Source organism: Berghia stephanieae, chromosome 1 (assembly GCF_034508935.2).
Source record: "Berghia stephanieae isolate SIO BIC M18660-M18661 chromosome 1, UCSD_Bste_1.3, whole genome shotgun sequence".
Lineage (NCBI taxonomy): Eukaryota > Metazoa > Mollusca > Gastropoda > Nudibranchia > Aeolidiidae > Berghia > Berghia stephanieae.
In genome coordinates this window covers 70,267,671-70,280,747 of record NC_088360.1, presented here as the reverse complement: position 1 = coordinate 70,280,747, position 13,077 = coordinate 70,267,671, and the positions used below count along the sequence as shown (strand labels likewise).

General features: G+C 31.9%; 1 protein-coding gene across 12 annotated transcripts in view; it reads left to right on the top strand.

Moving 5' to 3' along the window:
- The window catches only part of LOC144980745 (cytosolic carboxypeptidase-like protein 5), a 44,013-nt gene that overhangs the window by 30,681 nt on the left and 255 nt on the right, over positions 1-13,077 (top strand). For 3 of the 12 annotated variants that reach the window (XM_078928582.1, XM_078928511.1, XM_078928522.1), the window contains 4 exons: positions 3,996-4,044; positions 7,526-7,544; positions 7,950-8,025; positions 11,409-13,077. The exon at positions 11,409-13,077 is cut by the window's right edge and continues 255 nt beyond it. In XM_078928582.1, coding sequence (XP_078784708.1) covers positions 3,996-4,044; positions 7,526-7,544; positions 7,950-8,025; positions 11,409-11,443 — 179 coding nt within the window. In that variant the 3' untranslated portion in view covers positions 11,444-13,077. Of the gene's footprint in view, positions 1-2,400; positions 2,426-3,995; positions 4,045-7,525; positions 7,545-7,949; positions 8,026-11,408 lie in introns of those variants that run through there. The other 9 variants (XM_078928562.1, XM_078928493.1, XM_078928502.1 and 6 more) reach the window with 6 other exon arrangements.

Sequence of the window (13,077 nt, the reverse complement as noted above, 5' to 3'; positions counted from 1 at the left end):
TGAATTGTATCAAACTCTATCACCTCTGCTTGTAAAAAAAAATATTTTAAAATATTTTTTGGGGGGTTTTTGTTGTCAGTTTGTATAAGGATAAAGTCCTCAAACTATAATCTCCTTCTAAGAAAAAAAATAACAATAATCAGAAGTGATTGTGTTTTCATGCTGTGTGTTTCTTATCTTTCATTTCTACTTATTGTACTATGATAGTATTTCTACACAAAGCAGTTCATGCTATCTTTCCTTTTGGTTTGGGCAGTGTATATGTCCTTGAAGTGAATATGTAAATAACACACTTCTTTAGCTGTTAGGTCCTTTGCACTTTATATGTCAAAGTGTTTGTCATGTTCTAATATTTAAAGTATAAGATTAAAATCTGTTCACATATTTGTATTCACTGAGTAATGTCTTTTTCTTAAATTATGGAAAATCATCTGGATAGTTTGAACAGCTAATCATTGTGGTGAGGCACGTGATTTTTCATCATGGTACAATAAAACTGTATTTACGGTGCGAGAAAAATATTGTTTGAAAATAAGTTGATAGAAATTTATGAAATATCATAACAAAATTATGAAGTTTTTAAAAAACATTACCTCCCCTCTCTCAAATTTGTTGGTATGTTAAAGGCTTACAAACTCATTAAATGGCTCGTATGATGAAGTTTTTTTCAATGGTACAGCTAATGCCCTTATTTAAAATTCTAAAATCAGTCGTGCTTACAGTTCACATAGGTCCACTCGTGAAATACACCATATGTAAAATTATCTGGTGACCTCTCACCTCTGAAGGGCCGTTTGGAAAACTGTTAAAGTGCAACTGAAATGTTCACTTTAGGCAAAAGCGCTGCTCAACATTTTTATTTCAGAGTTTTAAGATCCTGTCTCACATTAGAAATTATGTTCTAAAACCGGCAATTATTTTCTCTTGTTCCCTATATGATAATGCATATTACATTTCATCCAATTGGGTTTTATTATTATTATTATTATTTTTCATTAGGTGAGAAAACCAATTTAAGTAAAGTAAATCAAGGTGCTTTTCATGAGTTATGAAGCAGTTTCCCCCTCCCTCCCTCCCATATCCTTTCAATGCTGTTTGAAAAGATCATTCTGTTGTGATACAGAAGTTGCCAGAGTTTTTATTAAGGATCTAACGTCACACTTTAAAATTGACATATTGTATTGCCATTATCATTTTAACAAACTCAAATATTTATTTCCTATTTTTTAAAAAGGGAAAGTAAAAATAGGATTTAAAAGCAAGCAAATAGACAGAAAAACAATGTAAATAATTAAAGATCCATGAATTAATCTTGAAAAGTAAATTTATTTCTTAATCTACGTACTACAGTAAAAAATCAACCGTGCATGACTGGTCGCTAGGTTTTAATTTTTGGTGGGGGGGAGCTAATGATTCATAATCTCTGATTTGATTCTTCTCAAACCTTTCATATTTTCGATTTTCAGGTTTGTTAACAAAGTTACTTCTAAGATAAAATTCAACCATTAATTATAACTAGAATTTAGAATTTCAAATAAACTATAATATTATTTTTAAGAAAGCTTATCAGGGATTCTTGAATATATTTGGATCATTCAAAATTAATTGGTGTTAATTTGTAAAATAGTGACAACAGTAGTCCTTCAGAACCATTTGGCCCGTGGAACTGGAGTTTATCTTGGTTTCTATAGCATGAAATGGACAACAGCAATTGCTTGCTACCCTTTTGATAGGACACTGGTATATCGCAAAGTACTTTTTGCCTGATCCAACAGACTAAGCAATGGGGACCCCCAGTAACAACAGAGCACTCTGTTTTTACAATCGGGTTGGGACAAAATTTGGTTGTTATTTTTTGTCAAATTATATCTTGTTTTGTTTTTTATTTATCATTAGTTTCAAGACGGTGAGTTAATACAAGTTTTATTGAAGAGAATGTTGTTTTCTTTGGTGGTGATTTCATGATGACTCACTTTCCAATTTGCATCCTCCCTTTGATGTGGAAAATTTATGCTTTTGTGTTTGTTCTATTGAATTTGATTTGTTCATATTTGACTACACTCTTGCCTGCTCTTTGTCTTTCTGGGACATTTATTTCATTTCCTCTATTAAAAAGAAATGTTGCCGTTGCTGTGCTGCAAAGTGAATTTGATCATCAGCAATTTGCCAATTTCGCACAAGGAGTCGCTCGTAAATAGTCACAACACCTTTTTATTTCTATAAAGTGATGTAAACTCTATATCCAATAAGTGTGGATAGAAATCAAGATTTAGTGATAAAGAATTGCCTGGACGTTTAGGTGATGACGGTGACAATAAAAAGAAGACAAACACAAATGAATCCTAAAGTATAATTCTGTGTTAACATTTATTAATTAATTTATTTTAAACATTTCTTCAGCCTTTAGAGATATAAGCTTTCCCAGGTATGATTTTTTAAACATATGCTTAGTAGTCTCTAATGCACTCAGAATGATTACATTAGTTCTTCAGGTGCTAGAAAATAAAACAATGATAAATTAGTAAATGTGACCAAACATATTAAAATGGTTTTTTGTCAGGATGAGCGTGATGCTTAAAACTGAATTTTAAAGTATATAAATAAAAATCAATATTACGGCTTCAATAAAAGAACCAAATATCAAACACTGAACGTTTTGGGTTCAGAACCCTTCTTCAGTCAACAACAAAAACAATAAAAACATAAATACATTACTCTGCCGTCTATCTGGTTTTTAAAGTAATGTATTAATGTTTTTATCGTTTTTGTTGTTGGCTGAAGAAGGGTTTTGAGCCTGAAACGTTCCGTGTTTGGTATTTTGTTCTTTTATTGAAGCTGTTATATTCATTTTTATTTATTATTACTTTTTATAGTCCATAGCTTCTAGCAGCCTAGTGTCACTGTAAGATTGAGTTTTAAGTTTGAATTGTGAAATTTTAGCTAAAATAATTGACTTTAATATATGGACTGAATTTTGTGTCTTTAATCTCAAAATACCAAAATGTCCTTTTTCTGATCATTTTGATATAAAGATTAATTCCTTCATGTTTTTTCATTCTGACATCATACCAGATTTATGTGATCGGTCACAAATACCTCAATGATTAAATCTTGTCTTGATAGTCATGAATCATTCATCTTATGCTTTTCAAAACTCATTTGTAAGGTTTCAATAAATGATGTGGTCTATTCCAGTAATGATGGACTGTTGTTTCCTTTCTACTCACAACTCATTCAATTTATTTTTATGGGGAATCGGATAAAAATGTCAACGAAATATGCATACATCACTACGCAAGCTCTTTCTGCCTAGTGCGCTAGTTAATTACACCAAAGGTATCGAAGGGCCTGTGATTTTATTAGAGAATTAAGTATAATGTATCTGAATTTCTTTTGAATTAAATCATGTTTCTGCTATTGTATCTTGTGATAACTGCATGCTTGACAATATTTACTGGAAAATCAGTGACTGTAATTGACACAGGATTTGAATGAAGCCCATCATAGCAATTGTTGTCTTGGTGAAACCTGTCAACTGGTAAAAGTAAAACTGAACCACGGCTCATAATAGAGAAACATTGATTGATATTGTATCGTTTGAATTATTGTCCATTTGCCATAGGATTCGTGTTGCAATACATAGGTCACAAATTGTAAAATGCTAACATTTTAATAGAATTATTTTGTCAAGGTCATGAATTGTGTAAATCACATTATTTCAAATGCTAAGAGCAAAGATGAAAATAAAAGATTGAGAAAACCGTTCAATTATATAGAACCTGTGTACAGCTGATCGGGACAGATTTTATTTCTTAGGGATATTGTATTTTGAATTAATTATTTGGAAGCATTTTATAAATGTCCTTGCTCATCAGAGAATATGATTATGTGGAAACAAATTGTTTCATTTTCACATTAATATTTTCAAATTACCAAACTTATACTAGAGACACTAACAAAGGCCTTTGCTATAACAATATTTTTGGCCTATCCAGAATCAAAAGAAAATGGTTTACGAGGCATTGGAGCTGTCCTTGTACCAAGGTAGATTTTTTTTTTTTTTTTTTTTTTTTGACTTCGGAAGCTTGACCAGGCATTTATGCTTTTAGCATCAGTCATTCTTTTCCAAACCCATTGCACCTCCACCACAGGCTTGTAGAATTTGCATGGTCATTTTGCGTGATTTACCATAATTTTCATTACATTTTTGTACAAATTATTCCATTTGTGGGAGAAAGATTGTTTAAAGATGTAAAATCTTATTTTGAGATGTTCGTATAGATGTTTAACTTAAAAATATGATTTGTAGGAATTTAGTAGAAAAATAATTATTGCTTTAGCTTTTATTTACAATGATGATTATTGCTTGCTCTGATTTCAACTTCAAAATGCCAAGAATTGACGAGTGATTGTCATATTTGGACGACACATAGGTCGTGTTTAGGACCTTAATTTGTGAGCATAAAGAACTGAAACTTTTCAAAAAGGTAGTGTCTGGTATTATGAGTGGTAAAATAATCCATTGAAAAATAAAATGATATTTAACATTTTAGAAACTCTTAATAATAAAGATGGTGCATTTATTAATATATTGATTTATTATTTTTTAATAAGACAACCAATGAAGACAGTCTGCAGTGCAAATGTATAAATATATTAATTGTTTTAATTTCTTCTATTAACCACATTTAAATCTGCTTACAAAATTTTGAGTGAACCATGCTACCCCTCCCATACCTTTTAATGACACGTTATTATTATTATCATTAATATTATTGATGTTGCTATTATTATTTTTTATCATTATTATTATTATTATCATCATCATCATCAAGATCATCATCATCATTGGGGAGGGGGGGGGGGTGTTAAATCCAAAGTTTTCACAAATCTATAAAATGGACCATTCGCTTAATTTATCATCTTGAGTTAGTCTCTCTCTCTCTCTCTCTCTCTCTCTCTCTCTCTCTCTCTCTCTCTTTCTCTCTTTCTCTCTCTCTCTCTTTCTTTCTCTCTTTCTCTCTCTCTTCTTTCTCTCTCTCCTCTCTCTCTCTCTCTCTCTCTTCTTTCTCTCTTCTCTCTCTCTCTCTCCTCTCTCTCTCTCTCTCTCTCTCTCTCTCTCTCTCTCTCTCTCTCTCTCTCTCTCTCTCTCTCTCTCTCGTTGAATGCGACAACAACAAAAAAAGCTAAGTAGCTTTTTGAATGCGTTTTTATTAACGAGGACAATGCAGGGCATAGATACAGGGATTTCTGAACCCCTTTTTGAATCTGACTTCTCATTGAATGTGACCTCGTTGAAAGTGCCGCCCAGTGTATTGGTTCAAAGAGGGTCATTAAAAATTTTAAATGGGAAAATCTCTTGTTAACCTAGAAATAATTGTTGTTTTGTTTATAAGGGTTTTGCAGCACTTGCAACACATAGGTCTTTTCAGCGCCAGAAGGATTAATTAATTATACGACCAAATGGATAGAATGTGCCATTGCAACACAACTTTCCATAATTTACAATCTCCCTTTTCCTCAATATATATGCAAGTTTGTACGCAGTTAAATTTGGATTTATGTTTGTACTTTCATTTTTTTGTTGTTGTTGTTGTTGTTTATTTTTTTCAACTGATATATTTCGACTGTGAAAGATTTCATTTGGAGAGAAATATCCTTTTATTTCATAAGAAGCATTCCTTCTAGGAAATAAATTTAATTCAGTATTCATTTTTCAATTGATTGTTTAATTTTTAAAATAATTATCTTATTTTTATTCATATTTTATAGCTAATTAAACGTTTGATATGCTTTTTTTTTTTTTTAAGTGTGTAATTATAACAATTCATAAATCAGGACATATCAATATCACGGTTTTGTATTCCTATCTGGCTTTTTTCCGACAATTTTATAAGAGTAATATTAAATGTGATCAACATTGATTCAAAGAGAGGTCCTAAAAGGATAAAAGGTGGTTGGTTGATAGCTCCTTCGAATATACTTTGAAAAGATTGCTAAAGTTCAGTCTCTACTTTCGAATAGTGTATATTATACATTTTTCTTCTAAAATCATCAGTTTTAATGCACGTGTGACCAAAAGCTTTTTTCATTGTGAAATATTTTATGTACAAGTTTGTATAATTTTACCTATTTGTTTTAAATTCTCAATTATACTAGAGGTATTTATCATATTACGATGTACTTTTTTTCCCTTTTGGGCTTGATAGAGATTAGGTTTTGTTCTTCTTGGGACCTTGTTTAGAATACAAATGCTTCTGTCTGAAGCTTGTCTAAATAGAAAGCAAGGACTAAATTCAAATTAAGTTCCAGTTTTTATTTAAAAAGACAAATGATGTTGATCTTCAAAGATCAAGGCAACCATTTCTATTTCCTCAGATTCATCCAAGTATATTTTTTTTATTGTTGGTTCAGGGAAAACCCAAAAATATCATGTCATTTGTCGTTGATTAGGTAAACTAGAGCTTAAATTTATCTTCATCACCGTTTTTCATCTTTTCTTGTGTGTGAACCTTCGCTGCTTATTCAACCCATTTCATTTCATGAAATTTATGTTTCAGTTATACGTCCGTTGTTTAGTCAACAGAATCAGTGTTAATTTGCCTATGATAAATTTAGAATCATAGAGAATGTAAAGAGCAATTCATTGTCAGAAAAACACTTTATTTGTTATTTTTCCTAAAATATTTTAGTGGAGATAAAAATAATTTCTTTAATAAGTCTGTAGACCATAAAGAAGAAACCTAAAGCTCAAAGAAATTTAATTATGAATTAAGAACCAACTTTCCCAATTAAAAAAAAAAAGACGCAATTTTTACAAATAATTCTTCCGATAGTTTACAACCAAATTCAATCCAATGTTGTCTTTGTTGGGTTTTTTGTTTTTTTTGTTTTTTGTTTTTTGTTTTTTAATTTGTCGCTTTTTATGATAATGATGACAAATTTAATGTTTTCTTACTTTGATAGATGCTTTAAACTCTTTGAGTAGAAATTTTAATTACTTGTTTGATAATACATTTTAAAAACTGAATCATTAAACAAGTTTGAAAGTTCACTCATATTTGTGAGATAAAAATGTTACGAATTATTGAAGGTCAATTAATGCTATGCATTTAGTTTAAAAACTCACAACATCCACCAGCAGGATACAACTTACCAACACACAAAACTATGTGTAACCTTAAACGTTTATAGTCTGATTGACACAATTTAGTGAGAACTACTCATAAAAATAGTTGGTTAAAAACAATAACACAGAGCTGAGTGACGTCAATTTCGCTCCTTCTATTATGAATTTATCCATTTGTATGAGTTTTGTTATCTATTATTATTGATTATAAGGAGATTAGGTTACTGTGATATTTTACGAATACCTACTAAGTTTGTCTAACTTCCTTTGCTATTTATATTTCACTTACCTTTATAGGCCTCTTTAGATCAAATTACAATATTACAGTACCATTAAATTATTATGAAATAATACTTTCATTCATGAATTTCAATTTTTCTCCTGTCACTGCTGCAGGGTGATATCCTTATCTATGGTATGTAAACGATGTCAAATGTCATGTCAGATTGTATAAGTGTCGTCATTACTTCAGATTTGATCTTATCTTGGATCTTTAGTTTTAGACGTCATAACTGATAAGAAAGATAAAGGTCTATGATGTTTTCTTGTAAAGAAAAAGGAAAGATTGCATAAATGTAAAATGTGTTGTAGATTATTTCTCTTTTTTTTAAATCATGTAAAATATGTTATATCTGTGATTTTTTAAAAAAATTACTCCATTTGACCACGTTTGACAAAAGGATCTACTTTCTTATGTTTAATTTTATAAAATCTCACACAAGAAGAAGAAAATAATTCTTTTAAAAAACCTTGATAATTTAGAATGTACAATTTAAACTTCTTTTTAACCCACATAACATGTAATTTCATTTTTTAACAGACCAGCCATCAACAACAACGGAGTTCAAGTTCGCCTTCTATCATCGAGAAACGCCGCGCCTCTGACCCCCAAGCTGGTATGGATGAATTATTATATTCACGTTTTCTCAGATTTTATCTGTCTTCTTATCAGTGGAAAGTGTAAAAAGATTGGATATGTTTTCTCAATCCATCAGCTGTTTTTAATAATTTCGTGACTGTTTTGGTCCGCTTATTAACTCTGGCTTTCATTCTTCTGTTCTTCACTCTTAAAATCCAATTTGAAAAAAATGTGCAGAATAACCAAATAAGATACGTTTCCAATGAATGTTTGTTAAAAAAGTAAAAGATGTTCATATTAAAAAGCTAGGACATCATGTAATACCAATTAGAATCAAAATGATAAATATGTACAAGAAATTTAATCGAAAAAAAAGAATACTAGATCACCGCCAAAAGAAGTCAACTAAAGTACACCCAAGTACTAGGATATAAAATTCACTTTTCTCCTTCCAACTTTGAAGGTGAGCTTTATGCACTCGTTCCAAACTTCACCTCACCTCATTCGCCTGACCAAGGGGGTCATTGAGAAAACATGAGAGGGTTTTGCAGTAATCCAAATCTTTCCTCATTAGTTTTGTGCTGTCCATCCTTGTCCATTTCTTTACATTATTCATACAGCTGAAGACAAAATTAATGCTTGACAATAAATGGGGGGGGGGGGGGGGAGGAAACTCTGCATGCAATATCCACTAAAGCGCTTAACACAAGTTCCTTAACCAACAGCAACACTTAACAGGAAGGACGGGACATGACGCCTGTTAAGCGATATTACATCGTTTTTTTTTCCGATTGACACAATGCTGTTAACAGCCTGGTACTCATTTTACACTTGAGTACATTGAGAGAATGTGAGTAAAGAGCCTTTTTTAAGGATTCAACTATGCACTGCTCAGAGCGGAACTGTCCTTCCAATCCGAAGGCGAGTGTCATACCACTAAAACACATAGCCACACCTAGAATTAGAATCTTATGCTTTATTCGTGAAACAACAAGACATGTACCGATCACAGTTTGAATCAGAACTTTTTAATTTACAAAAATACTCAAACAGCTTTACTTATAGATATCATCCATGGCAAAACAGGTAGGAACATGAGACTGCATTTCCTTGAAGGCGGCTTGCATCGCTAGTGGCGTCACAGAAGCTATTCCCTGTTCTGCCTGCTGAGCAATACTTGCCATTCGTTCACAGTGTTCCATTGTAAGAAGATAATGACGAATTTCTGCTAAATTTTTTTAATAGACTTTTTCCATAAGCTGAAAGCATTTGCACAAATGTTCAGAAAGGGGGAGTAAGGTGGTAAAAATTTGATTGTATGATATTCCGACAAAGGAATATTTGGGGCATTCCGATGTGCTGGTGCATTGTCAAAAATGAAACATGCTGAATCCATTCCATATTGTCTGCTTGCCTCTTGTAGGAAATTGTTGAATCGTTTACAGGTGATGCCACCTTCCAGTAATTCATGCCTGCTACTTACTGCAAACACCATCGTAATGTTTTTCCCTCGTTGGACACTGACAACACATTCAGCCCGAGAGCCTCTTTGAGATTGACCCCTTGTTCTTTTTGTTGACAAGTTGATTCTTGCTTCGTCAACATAAATAAAATCGTTTACTGCAATCTGCATCAACCATGTCATAAATTCATAACGAATATTTTTGGTGTTTTCTGTATTTCTCTCTTGTGGTGCATCCTCCAGTTTCTTCAGGGTCAGTAGCATTCCATTCATAATGATAATGTTGCTAATAGTACTGCTACTGACATGAGGTGCTGTTGGTAGACTATGCCTTAATTCATTGCGGGTGGTTGGATGGGGGCATCACCCTTGAATCATATACCTATGATGTTCGCATGGGTGTACGATCCGATAGTGATGTCGTTTCTTCTTCTCTTTACTAGCCTATCCTGCTTCTTTGGTTTGTGATTGTATTTTTGACAGGGGATATTTTTTTTTCTGTAAATCTTCTGCCTGTTTGTTCTTGGTTATTTATAATTTAGCTTATGATATCTTTAGGTTATGATTTTGATTTACATTTGTACTATTTTTGTTAGATTGCTTGTTTTTTTTTTGTTTCAGCGGTCTCTCATATAACCTCAATTGTGTTGGAAGAGACCTAAAGCAACAAACAAACAAAAAAACCTTAATTCATTATTTACTTGCCTTATAGTAAATTCTGGATGATCGTTCACGATATCCTCAACTACTTTTTTCATGGCGACGTCAACCTTTCCATCCAGTTTTCCACCACAAGCCTTTGCTATCACTCCATTTTTGTCAAAACATCGCTTCACGATGTGATAGGCAAATGATCGCTTTATTCCTAATGTTTGGCAAGATCTATATAATCCTCACCTCTTTCGTTTGCTTTGAATAGGCTTCTTTTGTCATTCAATGGGATCTTGGAATATTTATTTACCATGTTTTCTTGTTAACTCGTGGTCAAAACAAAAACAGACCCAAACAACAATGGTTAGAAATTTGTGTCGAAATTGATTTCACAATGCTGCATTTGAATTCGTCATTGTCTTTTTGTGTCTATTTATAGTGTGCGCTCACATTCACGAGCAGCCAATTGCACACCTAAATTGAATTCTCTTTGCTTCATTTAGATTCTTTATGCTCAAATTGCGTTCTCTATTTGTACATTTGCCTTGTAAACACTATAGAAACAATTCTTCTGTAAACCTCTTCATTCGACAAATGTCTGCTCTGATGATGCCCAAAATGGGCCTATAGCATTTGTTTTCAAATGATTGTACCTTTTTTTTATTTCTGAGGTTGATGTCCAACTTTCACAGTCAGATAAGAAGATTGATTTAACAAGATTTATAATTTCAGTCTGGAACGGACTGCCATGTTCTTGCTTTCCCATATTTTTTCCAGTCTGGCCATTTGCATTCGTTGCCATTGCTATCCTGTTTTTTATTTCGGTTGTCTTTGGTGAGTGCAGCCCCAAGGTATTTAAAAGATGCTACCTCTCCCAGCTGTTAACCTTCGACTTCGATGTTGTCACCGGTCATAAAGAAATATTATCAATAGTTTTGTTTGAAATAGAGGAGACTGTTAAAGGTTTTGACTCACCCAAAGTGAACAATGACAACCCATCCAATGACATTAATTTTAATTGTCAAGAGGCATATTAAAAATACTTTGATTTTTTTCTCCCAAAATCAGACTTTTAAAGATAAAATATTAGAATTAATCTTCAAGTCACATATCATTTGCATTGCATTTATTCAAAGTTTTATAAATCACGAGTAAAATTATCAAATGATTTGAAATTTACTTGATGTCACAAGCAATTCATTTTTCATCTTTTTGTTGTACAAAAATGTATTAAAATATTTTATAAATAAAGGAGGAAGCAAAGTTGTCCATCATTTTTATCCAATGACAATGTATGTTCTTAACAGGAATCAGGACGTGGAAAGGAGGAAGTGGAGTATGAGAACAGAGCTTCAACATCACGATCAAGGAACATCTTTTGGGTTGACTTTTAAAAAATATTTATCCATAAAAATTTGGTTTTATTTTAATTATTTACACTTTTATTTATTTAGTTGTTTGTTTATCACATAATTTATCTCATGACGGGTGGTGATTTCACTGTTTATTTGCCTTCTATCCCCCTCCCCTGTATCTATTTTCCTTTTTTAGGCTGCTTTCTCTTGGCTTGAAATTAAATTACTTGGTTTTGTCCTGACCCTGGTGGGAGTCCATGGCTTAGAGGGAAACAGTCAAATGTACAGTATTAGTTTTGAGAGATTATTTAGTTTCATTGTAATTCATCTCTCTATTGTGTACTGTTATAATTTTTGTTTTCAATTTATTTCATAAACACTTGAGTGGGGTCCTCGAAGTGAGTCCTGTGTCTGTGTCTGGATGAGACTTTTAGTAGTCTCAAAATAAGTACACCGATAGGATTCTTTTGCTATCTAGGTCTGTTCCCTATTTTGTCCAAATTTTTATTGGGTGCTTGTATTTGTAATTCAAAAAAGAACATTTTACTATCCCATTTTCTTCTATTTTCTTTTACCAACGTAAAAACGTTACTAATTTATTTACATATTTCGTTACACAATCCAAATTGGAAGTGTAAGATATTTGATTTCAGAGTAAATCAAATACAAAAGTTTGACTAACAAGGTTTATAGATTGTCTGTGATATAAAGAAAGAAAGATCATTCCAGCATTCCAGCACTTATAGACATAACATACAAAACAAATTTAATATTACTTGGTCTTCAGTCTGGTTTAATGCATTTTACACTCATAAATCTAAATAAAACGTTAATGCTACATGTGCGCAGTTAAATCAGTAAGACTTATTGATTTTATTAAACACTTTTAATATATCCAGTTTTCTAAAAAAAAGATTTAGTGATTGGGATTTTTGTAAGTCATAAAGGGCATCAAGTTATGCAATTATCTTTTGGGCATTATATCAATTCTATAGTGCAGAGCACACTTAAAATGAAAACTCTTAAAAACAAATTGAGAGAAATATCGAATGCATGTCTGTAGGCCATTTTACATTCCATTATTTCAATGAAATAACTAGTTTTGCTGTCTTTGTTTTTTTTTGTGTTCATGCTCTATTGTATACAGTTTCGGAAAGTCAAATATGTTTAAAACCGTTCATTTTTGTGCAGCTATATGGTCTAGTGGTATGACATTCGTTATTGGATCGGAAGCTCACTTTCTCTCACTGTACTCAGATGTAAAATGAGTACCTGGCTGTTAATAATGTTGTCTCAGTTGGAAAAATTTGCAATATCACCTAACAGGCATCATGTCCTGTTCTACCTGTTAGGTGTTGCTGTTAGTCAGGGACCACTTGTAAAGCGCTTTGAACACATTTAGTGGACATTGCATTATATAAAATCTCAAGTATAAGTATAAGTATTTTAATACCAAGCAAAGACGAAATATACAGTTTGTACGTCTTTATATTGTGTTTGAAGGGCATTGAAATTTATTGAAAAGTTGTTTTATTTTCTACGGAGGCTTTAACAGTCAGAATTAATTTTTTAGAATTATTTAAGATTGTATTTTAAATGCATATTTAGTCAATTGTGATTA